The sequence below is a fragment of the Ictidomys tridecemlineatus genome, chromosome 2 (genome assembly GCF_052094955.1).
Source record: "Ictidomys tridecemlineatus isolate mIctTri1 chromosome 2, mIctTri1.hap1, whole genome shotgun sequence".
Classification (NCBI taxonomy): Eukaryota; Metazoa; Chordata; class Mammalia; order Rodentia; family Sciuridae; genus Ictidomys; species Ictidomys tridecemlineatus.
The window spans coordinates 5,442,917-5,455,542 of record NC_135478.1 but is presented as its reverse complement, the minus strand read 5'-3'; the positions used below and the strand labels follow the sequence as shown (position 1 = coordinate 5,455,542).

At 58.1% G+C, this 12,626-nt stretch overlaps 1 protein-coding gene across 3 annotated transcripts in view; it reads left to right on the top strand.

Moving 5' to 3' along the window:
* The first annotated feature begins 132 nt into the window (after window positions 1-132).
* Myo1f (myosin IF) overlaps window positions 133-12,626 on the top strand; it is a 36,120-nt gene continuing 23,626 nt past the window's right edge. For 2 of the 3 annotated variants that reach the window (XM_078035389.1, XM_078035382.1), the window contains exons 1-7: window positions 133-273; window positions 8,781-8,918; window positions 9,363-9,452; window positions 9,533-9,627; window positions 10,005-10,092; window positions 10,189-10,278; window positions 12,433-12,564. In XM_078035389.1, coding sequence (XP_077891515.1) covers window positions 271-273; window positions 8,781-8,918; window positions 9,363-9,452; window positions 9,533-9,627; window positions 10,005-10,092; window positions 10,189-10,278; window positions 12,433-12,564 — 636 coding nt within the window. In that variant the 5' untranslated portion in view covers window positions 133-270. Of the gene's footprint in view, window positions 274-8,780; window positions 8,919-9,010; window positions 9,230-9,362; window positions 9,453-9,532; window positions 9,628-10,004; window positions 10,093-10,188; window positions 10,279-12,432; window positions 12,565-12,626 lie in introns of those variants that run through there. The other variant, XM_078035398.1, reaches the window with a different exon arrangement.

Below are 12,626 nucleotides of genomic sequence, written 5' to 3'. Positions count from 1 at the left end.
TCCACGATCTTGGAGGTGCAGAGGCTCGAGCAGCCGGCTCCCCCAGCTCTGCTCTTTCTCCCCGCCCTTGGGGCCCAGCTTCCCTCCCCCGGGGCCACGGCCCCTCCCGTCAAAGGAAGTGAGAGGGGCTGTTGTAAGAGGAACTGAGGGCCAGGAGCCGGTGAGGAACGGGAGCAGGGCCATGCCCAAGCCGCCCCCAAGAGCCCTCTGAGCCTGTCCCCCTGCCACAGCCCTCCCGGTGACCCCCCAGGAGCTGACACCAACCCCACCATGGTAAGTCCTCCAAGGGTGGGTCTGGAAGGGTAGGGGTGGGGCAGCAGCCAGGTGGAGGTGCCCTGGAGATCAGCCTCGGAAGGTGAGGAGGACAGTGGCCGGCCCTTTGGGGTCCCTTAATGCAGGTCAAGGGACCCCAGTCCCTTACCAGGCACAGGTTCCCATGTGACGATGCCAGGCTGGCTCTTGGGACCCGTGGAACAGCAACAGGAGGAGAGACGGTGTCCCCAGGGAGTCAGAGTGCAGGGACCGGGACCTGGTCCCTTCCTGGGGGACATCCGGGGAAGCCAGTGCTTAGCTCAGCTCTCATCTCCCTATGTGGCCTTGGACATGTCCCCTCTTCTCTCCTGGCCTCGGCGCACACAGATGTCATCTCTGGAGGGCTGGCTGTGAAAGAGGTTCTTCAGGAGCGTTTCAGTGGGGACATTCAGAGGGCCTGTGGGTCTGGCTGTCTGAGGCCACCAATGGGGGGAGAAGCTGTGTCTCATGGGCCGGGGGTGGGGGGGTAGTGACAGTGTGGCTGTGCGGGTGGCGGGTGGTTTGGCTGTAGTGTCTACAGAGGAAAAGGTGGGGAGATGGTCACAGTGTTAGTGTCCTCGCTCGGAGCCACCGGCAGAGGATGGCCGCAGAGACCCCTGCAGACAGCCTGCGCGCCGAGGCCAGGTGTGTTGGAGCGGTGACCCGAGGCCTTCCTGTCCAGCCCAAGCATCCCCAAAGCACCCAGCAAGAGGGAGTGCGCTGGCCCCACGGGCCTCCCCAGGTCCCAGCCCCAGACCTCCTCAGGCCACTTCAGCTTTCAGTTTTTGTCATTCTGTCAACAAGAATGTGGGACAGGGACCCAGGCAGGGTTGTTGGTGGTTGCAGAAAACAGCTGGGCAGGGCGAGGCAGGAGGTGGAGCGCGGGGCAGGAGCTGGGCTAGCCTGAGACCCTCCTGGGAGAGCAGGGGCGCGCCGGGCATCACTGGCCGGGCATCACGGGCTCCGTGGCCCACAGCCAGGCCTGGGGACAGAGACGCTTCCAAGACAGCCGAGCCCGGGGCCGAGGAGCCCTGGTGGGCACTTGGCTCAGAAGAACACGGGAAGCGACTTGCTCCTTGGGAGATAGGACGGGGCCGAGTGGGAGGGGAGGACAAGGAGGAGAGGTGGAGGAGGCCACCATGGGAAGCCACCTCTGCCTGTGGGGGCTGGACTTCCTGCAGGGACACAGGACCCTGTTCAGAAAGTCTGTGACAGACCACACGGTGTGCGCCCAGGAAACAGTGGCCATTCCAGGGCGGGGCTCAGGTGCTTCTGGAGTCAGCCCCGGGAAGGGTGTGGGCGACCCTGGTCACTAGGGAGGAGTGGTCACCGTCGGCTGCAATGGCGGCTGTTGCTAATGGTGGCTCTTGTCTCTGATATGGTGACCGGGGGTTAAGACTGGCCACTGGACTTTTCCGATGGACGTCTTGGTGACCCCTGGTGATGGATGGACCGACGGCGGTCTGGTTGCTGTTGTTGGAGCTGGGTGGCGTTGGGGTGTCCTTTGCTGTTTGTAGCTCGTTGCTGGGTTTGGGGGTTGGGGTGGTTTTGGGGTTTGCCTGTTTTGTCATGGGGCTGGGGTGTGACCGCACCCCGCACTGAGCGCCACCCCGAGGCCGCGCTGGTTTCTGGTGAGGGTGCTCCCACTGGTGAGTGGGCTCCGAGTGGGCCCTGGCGGGTCAGTGCTGCATCACGGCGTCGCTGAGGTGGCCGGCTGGGCGGCTGCTGGCCAGCAGTGTTGCTGCTGGTGGGTGGTTCCTGGGCTGGTGAGTGGTGATGGGGGCGGCGCAGAGGAGGATGGAACAGGTCCCTCCCGTTTCTGCTTGACTCTGCCTGGTGCTGGCACCGCTGTCATTAGCAGTTTCTGTTTGACTGACTGTGGGCTGCGGGCTGGAGGCGGCAACTGGCTGGCACTGGTGGTGACAGGAGGCTAATCGTGGTTGCTTTAAAGGGACAGACAGAAAGCAGACCATGATGTGGCTGCCTGGTCTAGGGCCACTGGCTGTGGAGATGGACAGGAGAGACTGGAGCTGAGAGGGACCAGAGGTGAAAGTCATGAAGACCGAGCCCAGCTGCGGGGCGGGGGGACGGCAAGAGCCAGGGCCAGGGAGGTGTTTGCTGGCCCTGGGCCCCACTCGAAGGCTCTTCTCCAGTGAGCAAGAGGGTGAGACCAGAGCTCCCCAGCTCCGGCCTCCATGTGGGGTGTCAAGTCCCCTGACCCTGGACCGTCTCCAGCAACCAGAGAGCCCCACTCCGAAAAGATGGGGACCCCTACCTGTTGGATAATGGCTCCGGCTGGACCAAGAGGAAACAGACCCTCTGCTTCCCCAAGCGGGAGGGCAACCCTGGGAGCCTTTGGAGACAAGGATGCTGTTTGCACCGCGTGGGAGGCAGAGCGTGGCTGCAGAGCCCACGGGGGGGGGGGGGGGGGGCAGACCAAGGCTCCAAGGGCAGCCCCAAGGGACCAGGGGTCTTGGTCCAGGCAGCAGTGCCACCACATCACATCTCCTCCCAGCAGCCACAGCCCGTGGGACCCCCAAGGAAGGAAGTGGTATTCTGTGCTCTCTCCAGACTGGGGCTCTTGCTCCTCCTCACGCGGAGCACTCGGGGTGACTGGAACAAGCTCCCTCCCTCATGGCCTTGGGCCTCCAGGGGCCAAGCCCGAGGCTGCCGCAGATGGTGACGGGGAGGCTGGCATGTGCGTGTGACAGACTCTGCCCCGTGAGGTCTCCCATATTCCAGATGGGGAAACTGAGGCAGCGGGCGGTCAGGCGAGTGTCTGTATAACCAGAGCGGATTTCAGCTCGGTCACTCCCGGGACCACACAGTCAGCAGCCATCTTGGCACCGCCCGCCCGCCCCTCGTGCCAGGAGGGGAGAGGCCACAGTGGAGGTGGGCACTGACCCACATGCCCTGGGATGCCCATTCCCCTGAAGGACCCCTGCCCATCCCTTCAGCCTTATTTAGAACTGGACACTCTGCTCACTCCAAAGAAGCTAGACTCTGGCGTCCCTGACACACACCCCGAGACCTGCCTCCCGCCAGAAGCTCTGCTCCCGCTCCCCTTCCCCAACACAGGCCCCTTGGGCAGTCTCTCCACCTACTCCAAGAGGAGGGTCATCTGCGCAGGGCCTCAGCCTACCTCAGGCCCAGCAGAGGCTCAGGAAGTGTGCTCGCGACAGGGCGGACGCCCCAGCCCCACAGCAGCCATCACCTTGACCACAAAGAACCCCTCCTCCCTTTCGCACAGGGCAAGTCTGTCCCAGACTACCCCTACCCCTCCTGCCTCTCCCCTTGGGGTAGGAAGACCTCTCTGCAGAGCTGAAGGAAGAAGCTACCTTCCCCTTCCCACCCTAGCACCTCCAGCCCCTGATGGTCTTTCATAACAGCCCCAGCAGGTTGAGTCATACTCAGCTTGTGGTCAACTGTGACCACAACCTCTTCGTTACACCCCCACCCCAAGGAAGGGGCTCATGAGTAAACAGTTGAAACTTGACCCATGGTAACTTGGAGGGCACAGAGAGAGGGATGCTCAGAAGACAGGACAGGGAGAAGTCTCTTCCATGGTACTCCATTCATTCATTCAGCAAGTATGTCCTGACCAGCTCCTACACCCTAGTCCTCCGGAAGCTCATAATGGAATCCCTGTGAGAGGAGGGGAGACAGGGCTGAGAGTGAGATGGTCCTTCCAGAGCCACAAGGTGGTGAACTATCGACCCAGGACTTGAAGACAACCGTCATGCATGTGCCAACATCCTTGACTGCCCCTACACACCCACGGACAAAGCCTCCCCTCCCTTCCATGCACACGTCCTGGGCCTTGATGATTGGCTGGAGCTAAGAGTGTCTGGGGGCCAGGCCCTGGGGACAGGATGGAGAGGGAAGGGATGGCAGGCCTGTGAGACACAGAGGCTACTCTGCAGAGCGAGGGAAGAAGGGAGGGACAGGAAGAGGAACCAAGTGCCCAAGGCCACCACAACCAGACGGCCAGTGCACCCAGTCAGACACAGCTGGCCTCAGGCCTCTAGTTCCAGCAAGAGGAAGTGGCCTTGGGTCTCAGCTCAGCCGGAGGGGCCTCACTACATGAAGAAAGGACCAGCCTGAAAGGGGAAGCCCTGGATACGCCAGTCTGTTCTCACCCCATCTGTCCTCATCTGACTTGAAGCACCAAACCCAGCCAACTCTGACCCAAACCGTCAGACAGTCTGGTGTGTTCTCTCTTCCCACGCAGCCACGCTCCTGCTGTGTGATCTCCAGGAGGTTACCTAACCTCTCTGTGCTCTCTGCACAGTTTCCTCTTCTGCAAAATGGACTTGATAATCCTAACAAACTCAGCATGTGTTGAAAGGATGAGATAATTCACTTTAAAAAGCTTAGGACAGTGCAGAGGTGTGGCTTGCCTAGCAAGCATGAGGTCCTAGGCTTAAAGCCTGGCCCAAGAAAACACAAACTCAGACTAGAGCCTGGCGCAGAATAAATGCCTGCAGGGTCTTAACGACTGTTGTCATTGTTTCCCAACCTCAGCACTCACAGACCCACCCCCCAGCTCCTCAGAGACAGAATCCACTTCCTGTCCCCCCAGCCACTGACGCTGGGCTGTTCAGGTCCAGACAGGGAGCAGATCCCCAGCCCCCAGATGGCGAAGGACACCTCTTCATTCCCAGTCTTCGTCCTCCCTCCTCACCAACGCGCTCTGGTCTCCCCATCTTGAAAACAGGAAACCCCCGGTGACCCCACCTTTCCCCCAGCTCCTTCCCTCTTCCTCCTCCCAACCAAAGTGTCTGACACCTGTCCTCGCACCCCCTCCCCCCTCAAGCTGACTTCTGACCCCCTCCCTGGGGACCCTGGAGGGTGTGGCCAGTCCTCAGTAGCTGGTGGAATCTCCCACCCTCCGCACCCCTCATCCCAGCTCAGCCCCAGCTGGCCCCGCCCTGCCCTCATCCCGGCCACTCCCCCTTCTCCCAGCAGGCTTGCCATCCAGGCCAGGGCACAAGGGACTCCCTGAGGGTCACAAAGAACTCGTGTGACCCCAGTCCTGCAGAGAGAAGCGCTCAGGCCCGCGCAGCAGGAACACCTCCAGGGGCGCCCCTGTGACCAGCTGTGTCCGTGAGCACACAGCCCCACCTGCAGGCCAATACTGAGGGGTGGTACAGTGGCCACTTCAACAGCACTAGCAGTGTGACCTTGGGGGACATCAGCTTCCCAGATGTTGAACTTGGTCAAAATCTGGAAAAACTAAAACCTCCCTTTGCCCTTGGTGGTCATGCGACTGCAAAAGGCAGTGGGTGTCAATCATGCTGAGCGTGTGCAGGCTGAGCCGACCCCATCCAGAACTCTCAAGTCCAAAATGCTCCCAAATCTGAAGTTTTTGAGTGCTGACATGATGCCAAAAGTGGACAACTTCACCCCTGACCTCATGCGACAGGTGGCAATCAAGACGCAGGGTGCACTAAAAGTAGTGAACAAAATCGCCTTCAGGTCAGACACGACAAGTGTGGAACAAAGGCAGCTCACATGCAGACTTGGGTCCGTCCCTGGGATTTCTATGAATATGCACATACACCAAATCTTTTAAAAAGAATTTAAATTCTTTTATTTTATTAATTTTAATTATTATTTTATTTAATTTTAATTTTTTATTAATTCTTTCAGGCATTTTGATTATAATTACCACGGGTATAGATTTTCTGTTTATGCATAAAACAGCTTGGCTCTAGGCTCCAGTGATTATAAACAGGTTTGTCACTTACATGAGCCTCTGCCTAGGTGGGGAAGGGGCTGCAGGTGTGCAAATTTAGCACCCACCCTGAGACCCACCCAGTAAGTGCCAGTCATATCCCCATCTCTGAGACAACCAAAAATGTCCCCATGATTCCAAATGTGCGTCCAGGGACAGTATGCCCCGCTGAGAACTCTCCCCGTGCCAACCCAACTCACTGGCTCCAGCACAGCCTTTCTGGTCCCCTGAGCCACCCCTACACATTCCCCAGGGCCCCAGACTCAAAGCATCCCTCGCTGAGCTCATCACCAGCTTCTCCTGCTGGGTCACCACCTGGTTGTCACCTTGATCTTTACCTTTAAGCCCAAGCCACGTCCTCCCCCCTTTCCTCATTCAGTCCCCCTCCTACCCACCCTTCCCTCTCCACCTCCCAGGCGAGGTAGCACCCCGGCTCAGGGCTCCCCAGTCCACAACTGCCCCTCCCCGTCCCCAGGCCTCCCAGCCAGGCTCCCAGCTCCAAGCCCAGGCCTCGACAGTCAGTCAGGCCAAACTCCTTGTCTTGACCTGGAGGCCCCACGGGGCTGACCCTGGAGGCCCCCTGCTCCATTCACTCACCCTCGCACTTTTCCTCACTGACTCAGTGCTGGCACCTCAAGAAGCCGGAGACACTGCCCTGGGGACACAGATGAGCTGGGTGTGCCACATCCAGAGTGTGGATGCTGAGGGACACTCTGGAGGCAGCAGGGGTTCAGAGGGGATGTCCCCTGAGCCCGTCACAAAGGATGGATTGGCTTTGAGGAGGCAAGGAAGGGTGTCTGACAGGGACTGGCATTCGCTGAGACCCGGAGGATGCAGGATGAGCACTCAGGCTCAAGATCCCCTGTGGCATGCGTGAGTGGGAGGGCCACCCGGAGCCGGAATGGCCTTTCAGCCACACAGAGATGGGTCAGGGTCACCACGTGAAAAATGCACACTGATGTCTCGGCCGGGGCAGGTGGAGGAGTCCAGGGGCGACTCCCTGCTCCTGCCCGCCCCCTCCTCTGCCCTCCAACTCTGCCCAGGGCGGCGCCTCCCTGTTTGTCTACCCGCTTCCCAGGGCAGCCTCTGGCGGGCACAGAGGCTGGAATCTGTTCTCCACCATCAGACTGGGGCTCCCATTATCCACCCGGGACACAGAGCCACGTCCTTAGGCCACTGTCCTTAGCCAAGCCACGCCCCGCCCAGCCTCGGTTTGCCTCCTAGCCTGTGTCCCACGATGACGATGTGAGGATGGCTGTGTGACGGCCCCAGCACCATGTCCCCCAGACCTGGCGCATCACATGAGCTTGGTCAAATGCCCATCAGCCTCGTCGTTCTTCCCACCACTCGGGCTGGGCAGGAGTACCCACCCCAGCCACCTGGTTCCCCAGAGCGTTTGATCCTCAGCCCTAGGGAGCGGGCCACCCCCCGGCTTTACGGATGGGGCAGGCGAGGCCCACAGCACTACCAGGCTGCTCGCCAAGATTAGGACCCAGCCCCAGCCCCACACCAAGGCGGGGCTCACTTCAGCCCTGGTGTTCCTCCACCACCCACCTCCCGGGCTGAGGGGAGTCTGGAACCGGCTGTGCCCCTCCTGCACTGGAGAACACCTCCTGGCGGACCCTCCGATGCTGGGTCCAGCCTCCTCCCCCTCTGACCTAGCGTTGCCCACACCACTCTCCTGCTCCACCCGGTCCGTATCCTCTCTGCCCAGACACCCGTCTCCAACCCCCGAAACCTGCTGCAAGAGTGGGTCCTCTTTGGAGATTTGGTCTTGGTTCCCAGCATCCTTTGCTCTGGAATATTCCTCTGAAGTTCGGTTTCCTTCTTTGCCCTGGTTCACTCAGCAGATCTCCCTTTTGGGACTAAGAAAGGACTCCCCCCGGGTCCCAGCCTCCAGAAGCTCCTGGCCTGGGACGGGGCACTTTCTGCAGGAGGGACACCTCCGAGCCTGAGTTTGCCACCAGGGAAGCTCCAGGGGGCTGTTGCTCTCTGTTGCCAGACTCCTGCCCGGCAGGGGTGTCCTGGACAGGAGCAGCAAGTGTCCCCAGAGAGACCCTGAATCTAAGGCCCTGGATGAGTTCACTTGAGCTGGAGGGTGGGGGGGTGCCTGTGCCCGAGTCTCCCCCATGGGCCCAAAGAAGGGCATGAGGAACTGGGGGAGGCGAAGGGAGAGTCCGGAACTGATGAGGAGCAAGGCCAAAGAGAAGAATGTGACGGAGGCCACGGGGAGACTGGGCCAGGTGTCATGGGCTGAGATAAGGAATAGTGTCACAGCAAGATCCAGGACAGAGGTCACAGCCCCAGGTTGGGACACATGATCCTGTGGGCAGAGGGAGGAAGGAGGTCTCCTCAACGTGAAAGGGGTTAGCTGAGGTGGAATGTCACAGAGCAGCTGGTCGGGAGGGAGGGAGGGGGAGGGAAGGAAGTGAGGACCAGGGTGGGGGGTTCCCCAGCAAGGCTCCAGCCTCCCTCCTCCTGCGCCACAGCCTGTGAGGGCCCCACTGGGCGGGCGTCTGTCCTCCGTGGGGGGAGGTACTGAAAGGAGGGATGAATGCACAGAAGGACCAAAAAAGAGGCCTGGGGGATGGACCCGAGCCGTCCTTCTGTGGTCAGAAGCCTGAATGGGCCTTGCCGCCCCTCTCGGGGTCCCTGAGGTGGGGAGGAACGGAGGTGGCTAAGGTGACGCCCGTCCTGGTGGTGGTGAGCAGGCGCCCAACCGCAGCTCACCCTGCCGCACGCGCACACCCAGGGCAGCAAGGAACGCTTCCACTGGCAAAGCCACAACGTGAAGCAAAGCGGCGTGGACGACATGGTGCTGCTGCCCCAGATCACCGAGGACGCCATCGTGGGCAACCTGCGCAAGCGCTTCATGGACGACTACATCTTCGTAGCCTGGCCGTGGGCAGGGGGCAGGCAGGGAAGGGATGCAGGGGCAGGGGAAGGGCTGGGCGGAGAGGGGGACAGAGGTGGACGGAGACATTAAGGGAAGGACATGGAGGGCCTGAGCCGTGGGCAGAGAGTGGGTGCATGGACAGAGGGAGGCCGGGCATTGAGGGTCCTGGGCTGGAGACCGAGGGCAGATGAAGTATCAGTGGGCTATACTGTGGGGGGGTAGCTGTACCTGTCCCTCCTCCCCCTGCTCCAGGGTCACAGTCCCATTTTCTGGATGAAGCCCAGTTTTTTCCTAAGAGACTCCAGGTACATCTGAGCATCTCTGTGTCTCCCTCCAAGTACCGGGGCTCAGGGAATCCCCAGGGGAGCAGAAGGAGGCCTTAGGGTCCTTGAAGGTCAAAACCCACCCAACACTCCATGGTCCTTAACCGTCTCCCAGACCTACATCGGCTCGGTGCTCATCTCCGTAAATCCCTTCAAGCAGATGCCCTACTTCACTGACCGTGAGATCGATCTCTACCAGGGCGCGGTGAGGCCGGGGTCAGGCGGGAGGAACAACCCAAGACGCCCAGCCCCTGGCCTGGGCTGACACCTGCCCTGCCCCCCCAGGCCCAGTACGAGAACCCCCCGCACATCTACGCCCTCACAGACAACATGTACCGCAACATGCTCATCGACTGTGAGAACCAGTGCGTCATCATCAGGTACGGGGCGGGGGACCCTGATGGACCCTCCAGCCGGCGCCTACTCAAACATCACCTACCCCAAGGGTGGTTTCCTGGAACTCCCAGTCCCAACAGCCTTGCTGTCCCTCTCTGCCCCTTCCCTCCTCCTGGCTTACTTCCCTTGCACCAGGTCACTCCCGGTATATTTTATTGATTCATTCTGTCACTGGCCATCTGTCCCTTGTAAATGTCAGCTCCATGAGGACAGGGATTTCCATCTGTCTTGGTCACCACTGTGTCCCCAGTCCCTGGAATAGTGCCGGGTACACCATAGGTGCTCAATCAATGAATGAGTGATGGGGCAGGCACCTCTACCACCCCCACCCACTGATCACTCTTTCTTCCCTCTACCCCAGTGGAGAGAGTGGAGCTGGGAAGACAGTGGCTGCAAAATACATCATGGGCTACATCTCCAAGGTGTCTGGCGGGGGAGAGAAGGTCCAGGTGAGCGGCAGCAACAGGACAGGCCGGGTCTCCCCCAGCTGCATCTCTGCTCCACCTGACCCCGACTGACCTCTTTCCACCTGCCTCTGCCCGCAGCACGTCAAGGACATCATCCTACAGTCCAACCCGCTGCTGGAAGCCTTCGGCAATGCCAAAACCGTGCGCAACAACAATTCCAGCCGATTTGTAAGTCTCCACCACCCACCTGGAGCAGCTGCTCCCTCCAAGCCAACCTTCTCAACCCCCCAGACCACACACACACACACACACACACACACACCACACATGTTCACACATGCACACACATGCACACACATCACAGACATGCACACACACGCACACACACATGTGCACACTCACACACGTGCACACGTGCACACACACACATACACACACACACAGCCAGGACTACAGTCCCCGTGGAAATTTAGCAGGAAATGCCTACTTCTGGAAAGGAGACTCACTTTCTACTTATGGTCCATTTGAAAAAGGGTCCCCCATTGTCAGGACTGTGGAGGCCATGACCTCTCTGTGTAACATCCCTGGGGCAGCCACGAAATCTTCCTTTTCATATTCCACCTGCCTCTGCCCACAGCACTGTTTAACTGTGTGGCCCAGTTGGAAAAAAAAAAATGATGTCATCTCTTGAGGCTCCCGCTGGCTCATCCATAAACGGAGATGATGTTACACTGCGATGCAAATAGGCCCCACACCTCGCGCCACCCAAACACTCCAACGTGGATATCACTGATCATTGTCCAGTATAAATTTGAAGCTTTTCTTTAACTGCATACTGCAAAATACATATATCCAAAGTGGACCACTCTAATTTTTATGTGGTGCTGAGGATTGAACCCAGCGTTCAATCCATCACCATGGCTCCAGAGTTCCCGCTTGGCCCCTTCGTCAACCTCTACTCCCAGCTGACGGTAGAAGCAACCACTTTTCTGATCTATTGTTTGCCATATATTCGTTTCACCTGCTCTAGAATGTCATCTAAGTGGAATCACATAATATTATTGTTTGAATAATACACATAAAAAACACAGATGAGGGCTGGGGTTGTGGCTCAGTGTCAGAGCACTTGCCTTGCACATGTGAGGCGCGGGGTTCAATCCTCAGCACCACATAAAAATAAGTACTATAACTAAAAACATTTTAAACATTAAAAAAAATGGATGACTGTCAAAACATATATACATTTTACTGTACAATTTTAGTGTACGATACGATAAATAGTCATTACATGCTACAGGTGTTGTGTAAGATGACGATGTAATTTGTATTGGTTTTGGACAGGGGTGGTAGAGGACTTTCTTCCCTCTAACCTCTGGCCAGAGCAGAACTCAGATGGTGTTAGAGACCAAAGAAGGGGTCTTTGGGGCCCTTGTCCTGGGTCTTGGGAGAGCATACAGGAGATGCCAAAGGACCACGGGGATCCACAGCATCCCACAGAGACGTGGAGGCCTCTGTGTTAGGCGCAGGGACTTGGAAACTGGTTGATAAAATGTGATGATCCCAGGACCGTGCATCCAAGCAGGTAGAAAGGTCATTGCTTGCCCAGGGCACAACCTGAGCAAAGGCCAAAGGGGAGCAGCTGGTGAAAGGAGCAAGTACTTTATAAGTGGGTGTAGGAAGAGGAAGGAGAGGGAAGGCCAAGTGAGGAAGAGACAAGAGAAGCAGGCTCCCAAGACCCTTCCTAGGCTTTGGCCACCTGCACTCTGGCCCTGGGGACTAATGTGGTTCTTTGCGATTCAGGGCATTATCATTTATGGTGCATCATAATCATACCTAATAGTGGACTTCAGTGTGACACATTTGTACATGCACATAACGTAATTTGGTCAGTTTAATTTGGACACTGGTCCCACCCAAATGACCCTTGATTTTCTGAGTCTGGTTTATTTTGCTTAACATAAAGCTCTCTAGCTCAATTTGTTTTCCTGCAAATGATGTAATTTCGTTCTTCTTTGTGTAGTCTGTATTCTTACTGGATGGGGGTGATAGAAAGTAAAGCTCCGTCTGTTCAGAGACCACCTTTTCTTTCTCCGTTCACCTGTTGATGGGCCCCTGGGCGGTTTCGTGGCTTGGCTATGTGAATGGTGCATGGATCACTTCGGTGTGATGACTTTAATTCCTTTGGATAAATAGCAAAGAGTGGAATAGCTGGTTCCGTGGTGACAGCTGGTTCAGTGGCGGTGCCATTCCGAGTCCTTTGAGGAACCTCCACACTGACGTCCACTGTGGCTGCACTGAATTGCCACCCCACCACCAGAGTATATGTGTTCCTTTCCCTGCGTCCCTACCAGGATTTACTATTTGTATCCTTGATGTCCCCAGGGCAAGTACTTTGAGATCCAGTTTAGCCGTGGCGGGGAGCCAGATGGGGGCAAGATCTCCAACTTCTTGCTAGAGAAGTCCCGCGTGGTCATGCAGAATGAAAATGAGAGGAACTTTCACATCTACTACCAGGTGCAGGGAAGAGGCCCATGGGGCTGGGCCACAGGAACCCCAAGTGGGCCGCAGGGGTTGGG